Raw genomic sequence first — 23,880 nt, forward strand, 5'->3', positions numbered from 1 at the left:
TAAGGCCTGTTCACACCAAGAACGATAACTATACAGATAACTATAACAATAACTATGCTAATGTTGTTGGCCACACCAACGCACAACATTGTTCTGTTTATTCTAAGCGCGTGCTGCCATTATGTTGTCTGCTGCTTTAAATGCCTGAGCGCTTTAAAGCAAGATGGATTCTGATAGGCTGTCAATGTTTTTAATCGTTCATCAGCTGGAAAAAATAATTCTGAAAGTGATTCCAACGATATTGTTTCTCTGCACCATTAACGTTATACTTATCCCGTGGACTCTGCTATTCTTTTATATTTAGAACGATTTTTATAACTACATCCTTATCGTTATCGTTGTAGTTATTGTCCTTGGTGTGAAAGGGTCTTTAGCCACAATCAAGTGTAGAATTTTTTTTTAAGTTTTACATAATACTAATGGTTATATGTAATCTAGCATTAAGTAATAAAATATAGAGGTAATATATGATAATATATGAGGAATAACTGCATGTTTAATAAATAAAGGAAACACAGGAGACAAGATTTTCTAAAATGCCATTACACCCACACTTTCCTTAGGTGTGTAATGCAACTAAAAATCAAGTAACCTTTTACCACTGCAGCTTATATATATATAGATGTATACTATACTCTAAAATTATAAAAAAAAATTTAGCTACCTGTATAACTCATAGAGTCTTCTTTGTGAATAACTTTAAACCTGATATATAGGAAACTCTTTAATGGAGTATATCTTAATTAGCCAAAGAATCTAAGCACTGATCCATGAGTTCAACCATTCTGTAATCTGTGTGTATTCAATAGATTTGAATAAGCAAATGCAAGTTTCAAAAGTCAAATAAAGCTTTCCCTATACTGGAAAAACACATTGGATTTTGCTGTAAATTTGTGCCTGTCTAAGTGAAAATCTGCATTGCTTGTATTTTCACCTTGAATACCATACCTAATAATGCACAGTAGCAATAACATGACAAATATAGAACCAGCTGACTTCTCAACTGAAATGCTTTTTACTTTTTCATTATTTTATAGTCTTTGCCTTATAGCGCTCACTGAAAAAAAACAGGCTTAATGACATATTCTCAATTCTTCCTCCAGACAGAGCATCATCAGTAATACACAGCACTTCACTTTATATAGTAGGAAAAAATGTACAAACATGTTTCTCCCCAAGGCTAAAATTCTTCAATAACCAATTCTGTATCATGTTGGATCAGAATTGGACCAGATCTCTGGTTTAATTTTTCAAATCATGTCAGAAAAGAATATGCCTTAAGTTGTTGTTCTTCTAAGGGGATTAAAGTCTAAAGCATTTACAAAATGCCCCTGAGTATCATTTTTAAAATCCTTCAACACTTGGGAGAATACAAGGTCATAAGTTAGAAATTTGCATATAAACATCTTCTTCCATAAGAAATGTACCCTAGGATTACAGGCTAAATATAAGATTTTCTCCCAAAGATAGCATTATAGTATTTAGTTATTGTGTTTCGTCTACAGTTCCTGCCTCTTTACAGACAGGTATTTTTAAAAAGATAGAGTATTAAAGCAAGAGAGTATCAACTACTGACTCAGTTAAGTTTAGAAAGCTGGAGATCTTGATATAGCAAAGCTACGCTTTTGTGACGTTCTCAGCATGTGATAATTTACAATGTAAAATCTTGCGAGAAGGGCATATACAGTCTTTCGCTGTCATGTTTAGTTCTGGCTGGGGGAATGTGTCACAACCACAAATCTTAGCTGTGGGATTTATACATTCAGGCACTTGTGGTATCTGTCTGCAAATAAGGATCTAGCTTTGATGGGAAAGCTCTGTGTATTTCTCAATAAATCTTGCCTGTCTTATGAACCTTTTGCATTATTATACTCACCAAGTCTCTCTTCTACTATAATGTTTATTGACATCAATGTTGATCAATTTGTGAACTATAATGTGTATTACCAATGAGAGTCAGTGCTACCTATCAGATACGTATGGGTCTAAAATATAAAGAAAACTTTTTTCACACATCTAAACGTGATGTCTTCAGTATGAGAGTCACATCAGGAATGTTGCTGTCTCTCCTTTGTTGTTACCTTACACTAGCAAATGAAAGATTCAGTGAAACCCCATCTCACATGGAATATTGGGTCCTCGAGCAGGTATCTGAATGACCAGACTGCAGATAGCTTTGTCGCTTGATTCATGATAGAAATACACAGTGGGATTAAAACAACTGAGCCACTATAATGTGTGTATGAGCACTGAAGAACAACCACTGTGAGAAAGTTAACCACTGAGCCATTTTCTCCTTACTGAAGAAACAGAATCAATTGATTGAATTTGGCAAGAATGTATATATCAAACAAAAAAGGCAGTTTTCTTGGATTTCACATCACAATAGCATTATATCATTTGTGTGTCCACATCACTAATCTCATGGAGAATGGGGTCAAGCGCAGATATGCAGGAAAAGACCTACTTCGTCTGGATTATATAAGTGAATTGATGGATTAGGGTGAACATAATGGACAATATCCACTGGGACAACCAGTACATACATTTGATAACATGACTGTTTTAAGACAGATTTTAAATATCAGGCTACTTAAAAATGCAAGAAAAATCCTCAGTGATTGGAGTTCTGTACTCTGATACCCTACTCTTATGTGTGTACATTTCATCCGGAAAACCTAAAATATTGATCAAAAGTGACAGCGTTCAGGTCGGATTTGGCAGAAATTTTTCAGCTACACATTGTCTATGTTTCACAACCTTAGGCATAAAAGAAAGTGACTGTTTCAGTAATAGTGCTTTGAAGACAGGTTTGTAACAGAAAAAATAGTAATTGGTAATGGAAAAATAGAAGATTGAACATGAAGGATGCAACCAAACATCAAGCCCTGTTAGCATCTGCTGTGGGAATGGTGGACAAGTGAAAAGAAAAAAATAGATAGTAAAATAGGGAGAGACAAGACTCAAATGAAAAAAAAGTACACCCCTTGAAAATTCTTGGCTTTTTTTGACATATTAGGACAAGCAAACATTTGATCCTCTTTGAAACATTAATAAAGGGGATATACTCTATCAAATTATACATACCATTGACATTCTGTAGTAATTTTCACAATTTAAATTAACAAAAAAAAACAATCAGTCACATAGAAAAAGCAAGTACACCCCTAGATTTATCACACCTTCAAATTCATAAAATTAGAATCAGGTGTTCAAGATTGGGTGCCAGTGATTAGAACCTTCTTAGGGAGTGCAGGTGGAACCTGTCTTATTTATACCCCTGTCAAATCTAGTGTCTGGTGTTCCCTTTGCTATTGAGGTGTGTGGTGTCATCATGCCAAGATCTAAAGAGATCTGTAAGGCCTTCCAGAAAAAAGGTTGTGGATGCTTATGAGTCTGGCAAGGGATTTAAAAAGGTTATTTGAAATACATCATTCCACCATAAGGAAAATCATCTACAAATGACGCATATTTCAAATGACTGACAAAGTGTACAGGACTGGCCGTCCCAGCAAATTCAGCCCAAGAGCAGGCCGTCTAATGCAAAAAGAAGTCTCCAAGAATCCAAAAATTTCATCACAGGATCTGCTAGTAAGTCTTGCAACTGTTGGTGTCTAAGTGCATGTTTCTACAATCAGAAAGAGATTGCACAAATTTCACCTGCATGGGAGGTGTGCCAGGAAAAATATTTGCTGTCTAAAAAGAACATTAGAGCAAGACTACAGTTTGCCTATGAGCATATATGCAAAGACCAGACCTTTTGGAATTATGTGCTCCGGATAGACGAATCAAAGAGAGTTGTTTGACCACAGTAACAGCAGACATGTTTGGCTCAGACCAAAGATAGCTTTTCAGGAGAAGCACCTCATACCAATTGTGAAGCACAGTGGTGGAAATGTTATGGTTTGGGGTTGCTTTGCTTCCTCAGGGACTGGACAGCTTGCATTCATTGATTCAACTATGAATTCTGAATCATATCAAAGAGTGCTTGAAGATAATGTGAGGCCATCTGTCCAAAAGTTGAAGTTGAACCAAAAGTGGACCTTTCAACAGGATAATGATCCTAAGCACAATAGCAAATCCTCCAAGGAATGTCTCAGTCAAAGAGATGAACTTGAGGGTTATGGAATGGCCTAGTCAAAGCCTGGATTTGAATCCCATAAAAATGTAGTGGGGGGGATTTAAAACGGGTAGTACATACAAGAAAACCTCAAACATCTTGCAACTGAAATAATGTTGCATGGAAGAGTAGTTACAAATTCCAGCAAGTCTGATAGACAATTATACAAAATGCCGACCAGAAGTTATTTCTGCTAAAGGAGGCAATACTTGCTTTTGAGGCCAAAGGTATACTTACTGTTTCCACAGAAGAATAGCACATCTTGACATTTCTGTTGAATAAATGATTGAAAAAGATAATTTTCTTTGTGATTTTGTATAAGTATATCAACTTTATTAATAGGCACTGTTTTAAATATGAACAAATAATTGCCTGTCCAAATATGTCAAAAAAAAAAAAAGCCACCAATTTACATGGGGTGTATTTCACATGACTGACATGATATATGATACAAGACGGTATCTCATTTTACAGTGTAAAATAAAATAAATGATGAGTTACACATATGATATCTCAGTTGCTAAACAGGGACCATCGTATAACAATAACTTTAATATCACTGGAATATGACCTACTGAAAAGTATTGACTTTAACAATACAGGTCTTATTGGGTTACTGTCTGTATGGAGTTGTGAATGTTCTGTCCATGTTGCATGGGTTTCCTCTGGGTTCTCCAGTTTTCTCCCACTGTCCAAAACATCCAGATAGGCAGATTGGCAATGCTAAACTGCCCCTAGGTGTGAGTGAGTGTGTGAATGTGTGTGCTCTGTAATGGTCTGTTACTGAAGATGAATTAATGATTTCTAGTTCCCAGAGAAGGTGTGTACACATGTCCCTTCATTTTGCATTCCCATGTATTCCCAGTAAAAGTGCTCAGACTGGCCAGACTTTTATTCCATGAGGGATGGAAAAGCTTCATTTTCTCAAACTTGAGGGAGCAATGCTAAAAGACAAAAAATTAAAGATGAAAGGATTAAATTTAATCTGCAATGTAATGTTAGGCTGATCACTGAACTTCACACTGAACACATAACTTCATGGAATGCCTGTCCATCTGGGTCTTTCTATGAAATACATTGCAGACATGTCTGATTCACCTCTTTTTTGTAGCAGAGTAGGCACAGTAGTTTATCTATAATTGAATACTTGAATGACTAATCAAATCTTATGTCATGCTTGTGGAACAGTTAAAACTATGGGTTCTTCATTAATAGATTTTTTTACCTGATTGAACAGTTAAATATCAGTGGTTTGATTTTTTTTTTATTATGAATTAATGGATTTTTATCCAAATAATGCAATATTTCTTATAGAATAGAAATAGCTGAAAATTAAATGAGGCTAGATTATGGCAAACATCATTCAGTGATACACAAGATTTCACTATTTACCAGAACTACATTGTAATCTTGTTGGTCCATAAATAATGGTGTTTTAGGTTTAAATTCTGCTAAAAGATATGTCTGGAGCATTGATTATTCAGTTAAATTAATGACCTCCTAGATTCAGTGCTACTGAAACCTTGCTGTAACTATATCTGGATCTTTGACAATCTCCTGTATTAATGTGTAGAACAGGAAAGGTGTGCGATATTCTGTTGTACGGAATACTAATAGCTTCAAAAAAAAGTTCTCAGTACAAATTAAAATAGATATTGCGCTTTAAAAAAAAAGAAGAAGAAGAAGAAATCTTTTAAAGACTCCATATATTAATTTTAACCTGACCAATAATTTTGTTGCATGACCTCTGAAGGTGTCAATAAAAATATTTGTGCTACAAGCAGAGTATCTTAATTCTTTATAATTTATATAAATACACTTGGATTTTGCAGTTGGATTTATGACACTGACAAGTAAATTCACCTTTGCATGAACATTGACACTATATTTGGCCAAGTGAGATGCACCTGGGTCTTGTAATGCTAGCCCTGAAACTCTACTCTGTACACCCATCAATTATGGAGTGAGCCAAGAACAGGAATGTTCATTGACACGCTCTTGCCAAAGAACCATCTTTCCAAAAAATCTCTGAAACTATTTCAGCTCAGCACTGACATGATACTAGTTTCCTCTTAATCTAAAAGAGTGAGATTTATTACTGTTTTTGTAATACACATTGAAAACAATTTGGCAGACCACAACATTTCTCAATAAGTCTTATTTTCACAAGGTGTATCAAAATGTAAATCCCTGCTGCAAGGCAGTCCTCTGAACTGCTAAGCTAAGAACTATAGGGATTTGTGTATTTTTTCTGCTGACTGATGGTCCTTGCTGGGTGGCCATGTATTGGGCGGCTTCCTTAACTGGTAATAATGAGTAAAGGTTTCCTGCAAAAGCCTCAGTAAGTTACAAAAAAATACAGCCAGGTCTAAATTTGAGCATTCATTAATATGATCTCAGCCATTTTTCACTGGTTATTGTACTCTGTAACAAATTGTGCATTGTGTTTTAGCATTAAAGGGCAAGTAGTAATCAGAGGTTACACTGAGATCTGAGTGCTCCTAATCAATTATTAAAGCATCTTTTATTGGTTTGGTCATTATTCATAAGGCATAAATATGCTATGTCTACCCTCTCGACCTGTTATAGAGGTTTGCTTTAGAGCTGTCTAATCAAGTCAATGCAGCCTTTTATCTGAAGTTATCTGTTTTTTAAATTCCATAAAATGCCTAATTCCATCTACCGTTATTTCTCACATTCTGTGTTTTGTTCACTTTTCTGAACTTAAGAAATAGTATAGTGTAATGGACATTATAGTTCTGTATGCTAGCATACACTATATGGCCAAATGTTTGTGGACATCTCACTATCACGCCCATATGGGAGTAAATCCATTCCAGATTTAGTCCCCTTTGCTCTTATAATAACCTCCATTCTTCTGAGAAGGCTTTAAAATAGATTTTAAAACATGGCTGTGGGGATTTGACTATTCAGCCACAAAAGCATTGGTGAGGTCAGGCACTGATGTCAGGCCAGGAGGCCTGGACCATAGTCGACGTTCCAGTTTATCCCAGACCATCCTTGATTCATTTTGTATAGTTTACTAAGTTTGTATAGTTGAACTTGTATTGTTGAATCTGTAAAGTAGTTAACATTTTCTTTTAAACACATTGGAACTGAGTAAAGAATGCCATAACTGCATCAGAATGATAACAATGTAACACAGTACTTACAAATTCTACAAGTTCATAGTGTCTAAGTTAACCTGTACTGTATATTTTAGTGTTTTCCATGCTACAGCCCACCCAAATCAACTCAGCACCTCAGGAACGAATTCTGAAATACAGTGTGTCCCAAAAGTCTCCATACATAGGGGAAAATAACACTTTTTAGGAAAATGTCATCCAAAAATTTTTATATTATGGCCAGTCCGGGCCTGTGTAGACCAACCGAGAAGTGGACGTCCACGAACATCCACTGATGAAGGCACAACGAATGAGGTGCTGGTAAATATAGTCCCCTATGTATGGAGACTTTTGGGACACCCTGTAGTTTAAAATGACTATGTGTTATGTAGAATGTGAAAAGATCCAATTACATTATGTTGTAAATACACAAAGATATCGTGTTTTTCGCAGTACTAAAAACTGACTTGTCACCACCAGGGATTCAGGTCTGGACAGTAGTTACAGAGAGACATTGTATCAACATTGTGTTATATGGTCCTGTATTGTGTATACACATGCTGCCACGTCAGTTCAGGACAGAGCATAATTTGATTTGCATTTGTTTTCGGAAGGACTGTGCGCTGTGTTACACACTGGAAATGGCTGGAAGCCACATTACATTAGATAACACAATCAAAATTTTGTGATCAATAATCTCTCTTGCTCTCTCACTGCCATTAGAAGGTAATGGCCCACAGGACAATGTTATAGTGCCATTTAGTTCATTACACAATACGATTTTTACTGAGTAAGACTCATTTTGATACAATGTTTTAAGCTTGGGTAAGTAACAAAAGCTACTTTCATGCTACAGTTTCATACTACAGAGTGCTACAGTTTTTCTTAAAATGTTTTGAAATGCTTCTCAAAATACCCAAAAAGTATATAAGAAATAACTCTCATAATGATCTGTTCAAGTAAAACATTTAATCTTTTTATGGCTGCCTAGAAGAATCCTTTAGCTCAAAGAACCATAAATGTGGAACATGAAAGTGCATCCGCATTGATTATAAAGCACAAGAAATAAAATGATGACCAGCAAGCATTCTTCTTCATGGTCCATTATAACTGAAAAAGGCATTTTGCCTCTGATGAGTGAAAATGAACATGGCTTTGCACAAATGGGTATGGATGTACTGTATATTAGTGGTAATGATTTCTCTAATGCAATAGTAAAGGCTGAGAAGATTGCAAGAGCTGCTGTTGGGCCCTTGAGCAAAAGCTTTAACCAACTGCTCAGCTGTATGCTTGCATTGTAATTGTAAGTCACTTAGGTAAAAGCATCTACCAACTGAATATGAATGCCAAATTAATGGAAATCAATTAATGTTCTTTAATACTATCAAGGCACTTAATTTATCACATATACATTCTTAGATACAGTGTCCTCTACTCCATATTGACACCACTGGTAAATATAAAAAATATGAGAAGGCTGTGAAAAATTGTCTTTGCTGTTTAACCACTTGATCTTTTGTTTAAAAAAAAATCACAAAAATGCTCTGCTCTTATCAAACAATATCAAAACAATTGCAAACACAACACAGGTTTATCAAAAATAATATTTTTGTTAAATATAGGTGTGCAACAATTATTGGTACCCCTATGAATTCATATGCGAAAAATATATTTGAATTATATTCCCATTGATAGTTTAAAACAATTTTGTACACCTGGGTGACAAGGAACAGGAAATTGTTCAACCATGACTTCCTCTTTTACAGGAGTATAAATATGAGGTAACACAAAGGCCAAATTCCCTTAGACATTCTGACAATGGGTTAGACCAAGGAATATAGCTGTGATGTGTGGCAAAAGGTTGTTGAGCTTCACAAAATGGGAAGTGGCTATAAGAAAATAGCACAAGCACTGAAAATGCCAATTTCCACATCAGGGCAATAATTAAGAAGTTCCAGTCAACTGGAAATGTTATGAATCAACCTGGAATTGGACATGTGTATATATTGTCTCAACACACTGTAAAGAAGATGGTTCAAGTGGCCAAAAAATTAATAAGTATCACAGCTGGAGAATTGCAGAAGTTAGTTGCGTCTTGGGGTCAGAAAGTCTCCAAAACTGGAATCCGAAGTCATCTACATCACCACAAATTGTTTGGAAGGGTTTCAAGAAAAAAGCCTCTACTCTCATCCAAAGACTCTCATCCACAAGGCAGGGGACCCTGGATGGGGTGCTCATTGCAGGGCACAATCACACACATATTCACATACCCATTTATGCACTATGGACAATTTGGAAATGCCAATCAGCCTACAATGCATGTCTTTAGACTGGAGGAGGAAACCAGAGTACCCGGAGGAAACCCCTGAAACAAGAGGAGAACATGCAAGCTCTGAGCTCTGTGCACACAGGGTAACGGTAGGATTCTAACCCCCAACCCCGGAGGTGTGAGGCAAATGTGCTAACCCCTATACCACAGTGCCCCCACACATTTAAATATGACAAGGGCAAATTGCACACTAAAAATAAATAGCCAACAGAAATATTCATTCATTCATTCATCACGAGTCATGGTTGATCCAGAGCCTATATAGAGAACACTGGGTGTGAGACTGGAACACATCCTGGATGGGACACCAGTCTATTACCAGTCACCATGCACATACACACACACACACACACACTCATTCACAATTAAGTGTAGCCAATCCACCTACCAACATTTTTTTGAGAGCCCAGAGGAAACTCACACGAACACAGAGAGAACATGCGAAACTCTGCACAGTAACCCAAGCTCATGTTCAAACTGGGGACCTGGAGCAGTGAGATGGCAACACTACCCACTGCACCAACATACCACCCACAACCCAAATATTTTATAGTGAAAATGAATAGAAGAACTCTCACAGAGCATGAAAGTAGTTTCAAAAAGTTTTTAGAATGAACTACTACTGACTTTGAGTTCACCGAGAAAATCCATACCAGACAAATGTTTTATTGAAAATCATATTTGACAGAATTTCTTAGGGTTATGTTTGATATGTGGTCAAAATGGAAAGATGAGAAACCGTGATTTGTCTTCACAGCTCTCTCACAGCAAGTAGTTTATTTGATGAACTGGTTGTATGGGTCTCAAAGCGTAGGCTGTCTCTGTACAATCCCACTGATTCTGTGAGTAGCACTGATTAGAGTGTGCCTACATGTAGCATCCAGTAGTGCAATACAGAGCAGTGATTACTGCACCCCACCAACTATAAGCTGCCATACAGCCTCAATGTTAATTACACCCCAGCCATGATCTGCCTATACTCCTTCAGTGAGCATGAGCTTCAGCTCCCATTATCTCAGTCAATCTCTGCAAAGCAGCTGTGGACTAAAATATAGCCACTCTGAATATTATAAACCTCATTTGGAGTTAGAAAGATGAGCAGTGTTTGATTCTATCAAGTTACGGACAATTTTCTCATTTATAGCTGTTAAATTCAGGCATCTTTATTAGTTTAAACAATGTTTTCATAATTTACTGCGTAAACTTGAGAACACCTACAAAAAAAGTCCAAGCAGGTTTATTAAAATTGTCCATCAATGAGCAAATGGGCACATCTAGTCCATTTTGCTTTTGTTGTCTGAATGACTATACAGTGCCTCCAGAAAGTATTCAGCCTCCAATGATTATTTCTCTTTTTGCTGTATTACAGCATCAAATTTAAGCCTATCAGAATGGTGACTGTCTACAGAAATAAAATAAAATGAAGTATTTATATGTCCTTGAAAATAATTTTTTATTTAATCTAAAAACTGTTTAAATATGTATTCACCGTCTCAGAGTGACTTGCATTTTGCAGCAATTACAGATTTAAGTTGTCTCAGATGTGCAAATTTTCTTCAACTCTGCTAAATTAGTTGGAAATGCTGGTGGACAGCATTTTCAGGCCATCCTATCCTTAACAAGCATTGCAGTCAGATTTCAGATCAAAGATTATAGCTTGTTTGCATTATATCAGAAGAATTATATGTTCTATTTGATTTGGAAATGTAATTTCTATTGAACAGTCATTTGAAAAAATAAGTACACCCCATGGAAATTGTTGGCTTTTTTGACATATTTGGACTATTAACTATTAATAAAGTTAATACACTCTATCAAATGATACATAAAAAATTAACATTTTGCAGCAATTTTCACAATTTAAAGTAACAAAAAAAAAAGATCAGTCACATGGAAAAAGTAAGTACACCCCTACATTTACCTTCAAATCCATAAAATTAGAATCAGGTGTTCACGATTGGGTGCCAACGATTAAAACCTGCTTAGGGAGTGCAGGTGGAACCTGTCTTATTTAAACCTCTCATATCTAGTGTCTGGGGTTCCCTTTGCTACTGAGATGTGTGGTGTCATTCTGCCAAGATCTAAAGAATAAGGCCTTCGGAAAAAAGGTTGTGGATGCCTATGAGTCTGGCAAGGATTTAAAAAGATCTCCAAATTATTTGAAATACATCATTCCACTGTTAGGTAAATCATGTACAAGTGGCACAGATTTCAAACGACTGCCAATTTGTCCAGCACTGGCTGTCCCAGCAAATTCAGCCCAAGAGCAGACCATCTGATGTCTGCAAGTCTCCAAGAACCCCAAATTTTATCACAGGATCTACTAGTAAGTCTTACAACTGTTTGTGTCAAAGTGCATGCTTCTACAATCAGAAAGAGATTGCACAAATTTGACGTGTATGAAAAAGTGTTTGCTGTCTAAAAAGAACATTAGAGTAAGACTACAGTTTGCCAATGAGCATATAGGCAAAGACCAGGCCTTTTGTTATACTGTGCTATGGACAGATGAATCAAAGATAGAGTTGTTTGGCCACAGAAACAGCAGACATGTTTGGCACAGACCAAAGACAGCTTTTCAAGAGAAACACCTCATGCCAACTGTGAAGCACGGTGGTGGAAATGTTATGGTTTGGGGTTGCTTCACTGCCTCAGGGACTGGACAGCTTGCATTCATTGATTCAACTATGAATTCTGCAGCATATCAAACAGTGCTTGAAGATAATGTGAGGCCATCTGTCCAAAAGTTGAAGTTGAACCAAAAGTGGACCTTTCAACAGGATAATGATCCTAAGCACAATAGCAAATCCTCCAAGGAATGTCTCAGTCAAAGAGATGAAATTGAGGGTTATGGAATGGCCTAGTCAAAGCCTGGATTTGAATTCCATTGAAATGTTGGGGGGGTGGTGGGGGGAATGGGGATTTGAAACAGGCAGTACATGCAAGAAAGCCCGGAAACATCTTGCAACTGAAAGACTATTGCATGGAAGAGTGGTCAAAAATTCCAGCAAGCTGGAATTTTATGCAATTATGCAAAATGCCTTCTACTAAAGGCAGTACTAGCTTCTGAGGCCAAGGGTGTATGTACTTTTTCCACAGAAGAATATCACATCTACTGATATTTCTGTTGAATAAATTATGAAAAAAGTTAGTTTTCCTTGCTTGTTCAAACATGTCAAAAACGCCAACAATTTCTATGTGGTGTACTTGTTTTTTCACGTGGCGGTACTGTATGTATGTATTTTCTGGGCCAAAGGGAGTGGCCCATTTCTAATAATGAACAATCACCAATCATTGCTGTTCTGACTCAAATAGAGGACAATTAAGCTAAACCAAATTCTCTGTTAGACATAATTTTATAATTATTTATTATTATTATTTTTATTATAACTAAATTTAGACATAAATAGTTTCCATATTCTGGATGTATTCTGGGTTCTTTTCCAAGCTCAATTCTCTACAAATGCTCCCAATGGATTAAAGAACATGATCCAGGATGATCCCATGAGCCAGTTCTCCATAAGCAACTGAGTTGTCACTACTGGTGAGTACTTCTACATTAGAGATGACCAATCCAATACCCAGTATCAGTATCTGGTGATACACAAAAATGGTGAATTAGATATCAGAGAAAGCATGATTGATATAGGATTATTTTAATGCATAGTAGTATTTAAAGAAAACAATATCAGATGGTTTCAGTATCAGTATTTCAGTATCACAAAAAAAGTAGATTGTGCCATTAATTTATAACCACTGTTTCAGGGGTTATAAGCAGTAGTCACATAAGAGTAAATTGGTTACACACACACGCCTGAATCTCTCATGAAGCATGCAATAAGGATTTCTGTAAATATTAAAATGAACAATTGTAGATGCTAATTTCTCAGAGCTATTAGCGAATATTTAAGCTTGTATATAAATGAATTATGATCCATTTATATTTTAAACAATACATGTCTCATAATGGCGGCTGAGACAGAAGCAAGTGCAGGTCTGGCAGTTTAATCTAACAACAAGAAGTCCAAAGGATCAGGCAGAAATCAATGTACATAGGCAGGCAAGGGTCAAGAGATCAGGCAAACAGACTAAACTAGGCAAGGCAGAGAATCGAGGTCAACAGAGTAAACAAAGTCAAGAACCAGAAAAGCAAACACGATATAAGGCTTGGAATAACAACAGCGACTAAGCAACTGAGCATAATACATCGCAAAGACTAAGTGAACAGTCTCTTATATGTATGGTGTGATTGTGAGTGTAAATTGGATGCAGGAGTTTGTGATTAGAATGAAGATGTATTCTGCGAATTGCAGTCCATGACGGTCATGTTTGTAGGCCGCAGTGCAGGATGGGAATTATAGTCACTGGTTTGATGTGATATGACAACACACATGCAGAATGCATGCAATATCACTTGCATTATTGTGGGGGAAATAAGTACTGAACACGTCAACTTTTTTTTCAGTAAATATATTTCCTATGAGGTTATTCACATGAAATTTTCCCCAGACATCAGTATTAACTCAAGAAATCCGCAAATATAAAGAATTCACAACATTAAAGCACATAAATAAAGTTATGTGTAATAAAGTGAATTGACACAGGAAAGTATTGAACACGCTAAGAAAAAGCAGTTCTCCAAGGCAAGGTAAGGCAAGGAACAAGCTGAAATCCGTAAGTAATTATACCTCCTATCTGTGCAAATTGTTGATTTTGTTGAATTTACTAAGTTACTTGGGACTGTACCTAGCTGTTTACCTTCAACAAGGCAAATGTGGAACACAAATTCCAGAATGCAGTGACAGTAATGGAATCTCAACCATGACATCACAATCTCTATGGTAACAGAACCAACTGCTTCTAATCTGAACATTCTGCAACAAACTCATTTGCGCAGCGATCAACATTTCAGTGGATTGGTGGTTCAGTGGTAAGTATCCTTATAACATTTTGTTGATTTCTAATGTAATGATTTCATTTTTAAACTGCTAGCCTATTACACAAACGAATAATGAGACTGCTCATTGTTAAATGATAAGTTTATTATTATACTGCTAGGCTTAAGTGCTGTAGGCCTATGATTTTCTTACGTTTCAGATTTACAGGGGTGAAAGTAATTGTTAGTTTACATTTTACTTAAATTTGTCAGGTTAAAATAGTAGGTTTCAGTAGCTTTTTATAACATGATTATGGGTTAATACAGGAAGTGTTAACCATCTGAAGAAACCTTGATCAACTCTTTTGGAAAGAAAGTAGGCTACTCGTGTTGGACGTAATATTCAGTCTTCACTTCAGTGGGGTTTATTGCTTTTGTCTGTCACTAAAAGTGGAATTTTGTTTTAGTTTCTACGTGATCAGTGCTAGTTTCCAAATGGCTACACTCTATGTTGGCGATCTTCACCCTGACGTGACTGAGTCCATGCTCCTGGAGAAATTCAGCTCTTTCGGGCGAGTTCGTAATCTCTGCTTGAACATCGGCACATCACTCCAATATGCTTTTATCAACTTTCAGCATAGGGCCGATGGTAATACAAACATCTCTAACACACCGTAACAGTATTCCCTACACTACTTCATATATTGTTTTGTTGTCTGACCATCTGACACTAAGTAAAAATGACTACATACAGTATAAAGACGTTGGCCTAGTAACATTCTGTAATTTCTTACAGCTATACCAGCAATAACAGGGTTTAGAAAATCTTCAGTATTTTCAATGTCCTAAAAATGATTTAAAAATAAACATATGTACCTGATTTGAAGTAAAAGCAAAGCTTATTTTATATGCATCATAGATATGAGGAATATATTAGTCATGACAATTTTCAAACCTTAAAATAGCTGAAGCAAACTGTCCTAATTTAGTTGAATTCAGTTTCTACATTTCTTTGCAAAACGGGGCCAGCTTTAAGTGAAATTAATGTGCAGTTAAGTACATTTTAACATTTCTTAGGTATCTAATACAATACTACTATGTTGTGTCCTCTAGTTAAAAAGAAATTATAAGAGAAGTGAAGCTGTAAGCTGATGTGAATACTTAGTCCAATGTGCAGTCTCATGAACACTTTTGATGGAAAAGTGAATAAAGAACAATAATACAAGTTTATAATTGATATATAACCAGCAAGTGTACTTCATTATTTTATTTTATTTTTAGATTTGTTAGTAAAATAATAAGGTCAAGTGTAGGGAATACTGAAGTGTATGGTGTATACTGCACTCTTGTAATAGACCTCTGTAACTTTGATGTTAATAAGCTGTAATTCACGTTGTTCATTCAGCTGAGCGTGCTTTGGAACTGCTCAATTTTGACATCCTTTTGGGTCAGCCCATGCGCATCATGTGGTCCCAGAGTGACTCATCCATCAGAAAGAGCAACGAGGGAAATATCTTCATCAAGGGCCTGGAGAAGTCCATCGACAGCATGGCCCTTTATGACACCTTCTCCACCTTTGGAAACATCCTCTCATGCAAGGTTTGAACTCTGGGCTATGTGACTGTTAATAACTTCCTAAAACTAAAGTCTTCAATTAGGTCTCTTTGACATAAGTTCTGTGTGTTGATGGATGTGCCTCTCCTGAAGGTGGTGTGCGATGAAAATGGGTCCAAGGGATTCGGATATGTGCACTTTGAGAGTGCCGAGGCTGCCGAGGCTGCCATCAAGAGGCTGAATGGCATGCTCTTTAATGACCACTACGTGTAAGTCATGTGGAAATCACTACAACATACACACCTGATTAAATTTCTTTTGAATTTGTTTTTGATATGTGTATAACTAAATGTATTTAATGCTTGCTGAAAACATTATATGGTTATATTGTTATAATTTGCTCATACCTTAATATAGGAATATGTGCTAAATATAGATTAAATCCAACAAATATCTCATTAAAATGTTTTATTATTATTATTATTATTAATAATAATAATAATAATAATAATAATAATAATAATAATAATAATAATTAATAATAATATAGTGCTGTTACAGTGAGATGTAGTGTGATTCAGCATTGTTCAAAGAGTTGGAATTTAATAGAAAAAAGACTACACCACCTTTACTGGGACTGACAGGTTTAAAGGTCACTAAATTAGGTATAAAGTCTCTAACATTTGTGTTCTGATAAAGGCTCTAACAGCAGCGTCTCGATTGTGTTATAGGTTTATCACACACTTCAAGTCCCGCAAGGAGCGCCAAGAGCAGAAGAAGGAAGAGAGACATCCTAAACCTCAACACAAGTTTGAGCAGGTACACACACACACACACACACGCACACACATACACACACACAGAGTAGATGTTGACTTTGCCCTCTGTTCTGTAGTGTGTGAACCTGTGTCTGAGGAATCTTGATGTCTCTGTGGATGACGAGCGTCTACATAAAGAGTTCTCACCTTTTGGAACCATCATCCACGCAAAGGTCACTGACAATTAAATAATCCCTAAAATGTTTTCATTTCCTACTAAATGTGTCTGTGTCCTGTGTCCACAGTTTTTCCTCATGACTAGCCATATTAGCAGTTTATCCTAATGATTCTCCTCACTGTCTTCTACAGGTGATGAGCACCAATGCCTGCTCTGGAGGGTTTGGGTTTGTGCGCTTCTCCTCTCCGGATGAAGCCACAAAGGCCATGAACGAGATGCAGGGAAGGATGCTGGACAGAAGGGCACTGCACATCCGTCTGATTCAGCACAAAGAGGAGAGACAGGCTTCTCTCTCCAGTCAGGGGACACAGGCTGCCCAAAAGGCTGTAGTAAACCACCATCAACCTGCACCCTTCTGTGACAAAATCATGGATGCTATTCCTCAGGTACAAACTAAAATTATTATAATGGCTATAGTTTCAGTATCATCAGCTTCTAACTACAGACCCAATATTCGTCTCTTAAGCTACTCCAGCTAGCTAAAGTTACCACAAAAGTTTATTGCTCGCTCGATAGAGGAGCTAACTGAAAGAAGGTGAAATAAATGTGTAAATGTATGTTACAGGCTCAGAACTCCACTGATAATAGCACAAGCGTCCATCAAGTCGAGCCTCATCCAAGTACACACAGGGCTACGCAGGACGTCCAGGTGCAGAGTGAGTCACATCTGTCTGTTTGTACATCATTGTTGCTTATGTTACACAGTGTATGCTCCAAACTGTCCACGGCCGCTTCACAAATCACATCCTACCCTACTAATGGGTGTGTTAGCTTGCTAGATTAGGGTTTAGCAGCCTATTACTGAAATCTGCCTCTGGCTACAACCCAAACTGCTAGTATACACAAAATGTGTCAAAACAGATTCCATTTAGGAGTTAGTGTTAGCCTGCTATTTAGATACCTGACCATTTCTGACTGTGTTAGATTGACACTCTTTGGATGACATCATCTCATCGTATTTTCTGTATGTAGGTTTCCACAACATGCCAGAAGTGACTGCACCTGCAGTAACACATCCGCAGGCCAATCAGGTGGTAGCTAAAAACCAAACTACAGTCACGGACGCTGTTCCAGCTGTAGTTTCGGTTGCAGTTCCCACTGCAGCTAAAGCTGTACTACCTACGATACCGAGTATAAAAGCAGTACCGGCGGCAGTACCAGCTGCAGGTTGGAAACCAATACCGACAGTGAGTATAAAAGCAGTACCAGCTGCAGCAACTCCAGCACCTATGATAGATGAGCAGGTGACCAAGGACACACAAGACGCACAACAATCCCAGGATACACAGGTACCAGCGAAGCCCACACATATACACACACACACTAGGGCTGCACAATTAATCGAATATAGATCGCGATTACGATTTTGACTGCCCACAATTAAATGAACATGATATTGACATTTAAAGTTCGTCCTCCGCTCATAGAAAACTCCGCTGCAGATCAAATCAAGCGCTTCCTACACTTACAGCCAATCACATAGAGCAGCCAGTTTCGCTGCAAGCTCCAGCGCTTGCGCGAGGGGAAATCATCATGCTAAATGGCACTACAGAGGTTGTCGGGGACATTAAACCTCATCACGTCAAACGGGAAAAAACTTTGCAGATAAACTCAGGGCTCTACAGTGTGAGCATTTCAAGTCGCGTTTGCGACTGAACAGTACTTTGTGCGACTGTGAATAAATATTTATTCACACCAGTGCGAGTGACCTGTTCGGAGTTGTATAATACAATCGGAATAAAGACTACAGGGAGTCCAAAATGCATCTACAAATATAGATAAAAAAATAGATATTATAATAACTTCATAAAATATAAATAAAATGAGAAATGAAATAATGTTTAATTACTATGGGTTGCATTTAATATCAATTTGACATCAATTTGACATCAAGCTTAGTACGCTATTTCCTTAGAAAGTGATTAGCCTTTTTCCTAATATGGATCATGCTTGTGTTAGTCTACTTTTAATTAGGACTCTTTTATTGTTTAAGATGTTTAAAAATAAATATTTTATGCTTGTTTATTTATCAATTAACCATCAGTATTTCTCATTGCTATTATTTTAACTCAATTAACAGTGACCATGAGCAGAGAGCTTACATTTAACTGTTTATGACCTCATGATTAAAGTTTAAACAAAAAAGATTGGTATCTGGATCGGTTTCAGTCGTAAAAATCCTGATCGGAGCATCAGTAATGAACACCATTAAACTAAAGCGCTTTGCATCTGATGGGTAAATGAACTCACCCAATCACATCCCATATGAGATTATTCAGATATATACACAATATACACAGAGCGGTTCGAGAACTGACTCCAGCCCAGAACCATGACAGTGGAAAATGTCTAATAGTGTAGCTTTAAATATATTTAAGTGGAACAGACTTCAAAAACTGAACATTGATGTTTATTGTATTTGTTTACAAGGTAAACAGGTTAACGGTTGTTTTTTGCATACAATCTGTAAAATTAACTGAAAATATTACATTTAGTTTATCAGAAGGTAAATTAATGTGTCATGGCTCACACTATGTTCCTAAATTCTGTCATAATTGACCAGCTCAAGTTTTCTCATGCCTACTTGTGTGTTATATTGTGGCACATTAATGTTACCATCTCTAAATAATAATAATAAAAATAATAAAATAAAAAAAACTTCAACTGTGCTCCTAAATTTTTGTAATTAGGTACACAAGTGCTCCTAAAAGATATTGTTTTGCGTCTCTCCTCCTGTAAACACTGTTATTGCCTTTTCTGCATACGCCTGAATTGTTTTCATTTGGTTTCATATTATTATATTTGATCACATATTTTCATTTGGTTGATGGCATTTTTACTTATCCAATATTTTGGGTACAATTTTATTCATATTTTGCTTCTACGAGATGATGCACTTTAAGGATCAGTCTAATTTGATGCAAAGATTTGTACATTAGCAGGAATGTAGCAAAACATGGAGGTGAAAGCAGCGGTCTGTTTATTTAAATGTGAAAGTGCAATAAAAATATGTTGTCCCTAAAAATCAATGAGTAATCATGATAAATAATCGAGATCTCAATATTGATCAAAATAATTGGGATTATCATTTTGGCCATAATCGTGCAGCCCTAACACACACACACAGATATTCACATTATATCACTTATATATCACATGGATATCACTTTCTTATTCAATAATCATATGCATATCACCTACATGAAACACTCTAATTTACCATCATATAAATGCGATATGTGTTTGTGTGTGTTTGTGTAGGTTGAGCATTGCTTCGGGTGAGGGAAGCTGGTCAGCACGTGGTGAGTACTTGATACACCATAATACTTACACAGGTGTTACGCTGATATAGCCTGCAATAAATATACACACTTCTCATGCACCAATATGAAAGTAAATTCCTCCAATTCACATGACCCTTTGTTGCATCCTGAGCAATCCCAATCCTGATGCACACCTGTAGTCTCCACTCAGAATAGTGCACCTATTATCTGTTCATTCAGAATATTACACACTCTGTCTGATGGGGATAGGTTGGTTACACTCCATCACAAGTGTCCAAAATAAAGAGCTTACAATGTCTTCCTGGGGGACAGAATGTGTCTCGCTGCTCAATAGAACACATGAGGAATGTCGATATTTTTTTAATGCCATAATAATTATTTAGACTAGTTAGACACTAGCAATGAGAGTACAATATTGTGATAATATCATCAACTGTGAAAAGGTTTGCCAATTATCATGATATATCAATATAATAATCAGTGCATACCTACTTTTCCTCTTTCAGTATTTTCCTCCACCCAACAAGAAGAATAAGAAAAGGAGAAAGAAGAAGCACTTCCAATAAAAATGAATTACAAATTGCACCTTAATCCTTTGGAATTTTTCATTAGAAATTAAATAGAAATACAATAAATGTATTAATTGTCAACACTATTAAAACCTCTGTGATTAAATGAGAATAATAATAACTGTGTTTATGTAATAATAGTAATAATTACTATTAAGTATTAGCTATAGACTTTTTTCTGAAAACTTATGCAAATGCAAAGTAAGGCAATGTGATTCAAACTTATTTTTGTTAAGGTAAGTAATTGGTAAATTGATGGGGTGCAAGTGCCTACAACGGGCACGTGAGCATCAGATCTGGACCATGGAGTGCTGGAAGAAGGTGGTCTGGTCTGATAAATCACGTTTTCTTTTACATCATGTGGATGATGTGTGTGTCGATTACCTGGGGAAGAGTTGGCACCGGGATGTACTATGGTAAGAAGGCATGCCAGCAGAGGTGTTGAAATTGGCCTCTAAATTCCCCAGATCTCAATCCGATCAAGCATCTGTGGGATGTGCTGGACAAACAAGTCTGATCCATAGAGGCCCCACATCACAACTTACAGCACTTAAAGGATCTGCTGCCAATGTCTTGGTGCCAGATACCACAGCATACCTTCAGACGTCTTGCATTGACGGGTCAGAGCTGTTTTGGGAACCTACTGTACACAATATTTGGCAGGTGGTTTTAATGGCTGTTCGGTATATATCAATATATAGATCGATGTATATATAATGTGTATGGAATACTTGAGTAAAAATATCTGTCAAAAACTGTGTGCCAAAATGTAATTAGAGTAATGTAAATAAAACAGCAGAATGAGTTTAATGTGTGATTAAATCAAATGATCAAAAAGTTCAAATTTCCTGCCACTGACATTTTCTGCACATATGTGAAAGCACATATTTGAGTGTATTTGAGATTACTCTACACCACATAGTGTGAGGGAAATGTGTATAAATGTATAAAATGTATGTGTATATATATATATATATATATATATATATATATATATATATATATATATATATATATATATACACACACACACACCACACACACACACACACACACACACACACATATGTAACCAGGTGAAAAAGAAGAATATCTCATGATGGGTAAAAGCAAAGAGCTCTCCCAAGACCTTCAGGACCTTATTGTTGCAAAACATATTGATGGAATCGGATACAGGCATATTTCAAAACTTCTGAATCCTCCAGTAAGCACCATTGGGGCCATTATCTGCAAGTGGAAGCAACATCACTCCGTCATCAACCAGCCACACACAGGAGCTGGGCAAAAAAAACAAAAAAAAATTTCATAACAAGTAGCAGACCATCCCCTGTTGCACAGTGTTCTAAACCGCTTCAAAATGTTCACAAATATGACATTCTGTTCTCTGTGTTTGTATCATACTTGTTTTCAATAAATGTATTACACATCATAATGGTCAATCCACTTTAAAATGTGTGATCAAGCTGCTAAATGTTTTTTTCATCGCTCTTTTGCAAATATTGTTGGTGTCCAATGGGTCGAACATTTAAAGGATTTTTTTTCTCAATAAAAGATGTCTTTGCTCTGTCACAAGGAAAAATGCCTCTAGCCAGGGAAGATTTATTTGCCATGTACAAAAAAAATCTTTAAATTTAATATGCTTTTATTGTTACTAGAACTGAGACAGACTAAACCATCTGCATGTGAGGAATCTAATTAGCTCTGCCTTTCATATACCTCAATTAGGAGAAGCAAGAAATTTTGGGGGAAATATACAAATGTATGAATTTACAGGGCATAATAATACATTTAGTCCTACCATTTTTCTTACTGTTGGAAGTCTGTGTAAAGAATATTATGACTGCTCTAAACTGTAATTATTATCTGTTTGTTTGGGGCATAATTCTTAGCAGACAAAGGAAAACCCTGGTCTGGGATTGCACACCACAGTATGGTCCAGACCGAAGTGAGGGAAAGCGCACGTGTGAGAGAGAGAGAGAGCCAGAGAGAAAGAGAGAGGTTGGTGTGTTACTACTGCTGCCTGATCGCTGAATGGGAGGGATTTTTTTTATTTTTTTTTATTTTTTTTGCTTCTTAGCTTTTAAGCCTGCTCATCAAATTCTCACAAGAAAGACTCAAACCTAAGCCACTCTGCACTGCACAGCTGATAATAGCACCAGTATGATACTGCAGTTACACAGAAAAGCAAGCGTTACAAACGGACAAACAGCATATTGAACAAGTTATTTAACCCTCTATGGACTAATTTATGAAAAAAAAATCAATTATGTGTTTTACAATTCTACTACAGTGTGTCCCAAAAGTCTCGGGCAAATTAAGACTTTTTAGCAAAATGTAACTTTAGAAACTTTCCTCTACATGATTGAATGGATTACACACATGGAGTTGTCTCTCCCACTCATGATGAACTCATATTAACACATCTAGTGTTATGCATGTCATTGCATGTCCATCGTAACCTTGCAACAGTTTCCCGATCCAGCCATGAGAATGATTTCAATATGTTCTGCTTATATGCTACATACATATGCTATATGTATGTATAAACTAAGTATGAAAAACTTTGGAAGACATTTTGTTAAAAATAGTTAATTTCCCCTATGTATGGAGACTTTTGGTACACCCTGTACATCCAACATTTTTACATTTTAAATTTTAAATATTTTCTATAACATTTCAATATGCACTGTTTTACTTTTAATTAAGAACAAATATTCTTGATACTCAATTGTTTAATTAAAAAAAGTTGCCACAGAATGAACAGTGAACGTTTATTTCACTGCCAGATTTTTAAAAATACCTAGATTAATCATGTTTATTGTAACTAAGATTATGCTAACGTGCACTTCATATACAGTGCCCTTCACTAATATTGGCACCCTTGGTAAATATGAGCAAAGAAGGCTGTGAAAAAATGCCTTTATTGTCTAACTTTTTGATATTTTGTTTTAAAAATTCACAAAAATACTATGCTGTCATGTTTTTGTTTTGTTTTTTGCTGTGTTTGCAATTGTCATAACAAACGCAACA

At 36.3% G+C, this 23,880-nt stretch overlaps 1 protein-coding gene across 1 annotated transcript; it reads left to right on the plus strand.

The window, feature by feature from the left end:
- The first annotated feature begins 14,353 nt into the window (after positions 1-14,353).
- LOC128613639 (polyadenylate-binding protein 1A-like) lies at positions 14,354-21,655 on the plus strand. The gene is made up of 11 exons (XM_053634586.1): positions 14,354-14,501; positions 14,915-15,096; positions 15,853-16,046; positions 16,155-16,270; positions 16,733-16,820; positions 16,897-16,992; positions 17,129-17,383; positions 17,563-17,653; positions 17,970-18,286; positions 20,259-20,299; positions 20,788-21,655. The coding sequence occupies exons 1-10, from the start codon at positions 14,410-14,412 to the stop codon at positions 20,277-20,279; spliced, it is 1,452 nt and encodes a 483-aa protein (XP_053490561.1). The 5' UTR covers positions 14,354-14,409; the 3' UTR covers positions 20,280-20,299; positions 20,788-21,655.
- The last annotated feature ends 2,225 nt before the right edge of the window (positions 21,656-23,880 follow it).

The sequence above is a fragment of the Ictalurus furcatus genome, chromosome 1 (assembly GCF_023375685.1).
Source record: "Ictalurus furcatus strain D&B chromosome 1, Billie_1.0, whole genome shotgun sequence".
Classification (NCBI taxonomy): Eukaryota; Metazoa; Chordata; class Actinopteri; order Siluriformes; family Ictaluridae; genus Ictalurus; species Ictalurus furcatus.

Coding starts and splice junctions, on each gene's coding strand:
- LOC128613639 (XM_053634586.1), top strand. CDS start 14,410: ATGGTAACAGAACCAACTGCTTCTAATCTGAACATTCTGCAACAAACT. Junction 16,271..16,732: donor CTCTTTAATGACCACTACGT/GTAAGTCATGTG, acceptor ATTGTGTTATAG/GTTTATCACACACTTCAAGT. Junction 18,287..20,258: donor AACAATCCCAGGATACACAG/GTACCAGCGAAG, acceptor GTGTTTGTGTAG/GTTGAGCATTGCTTCGGGTG.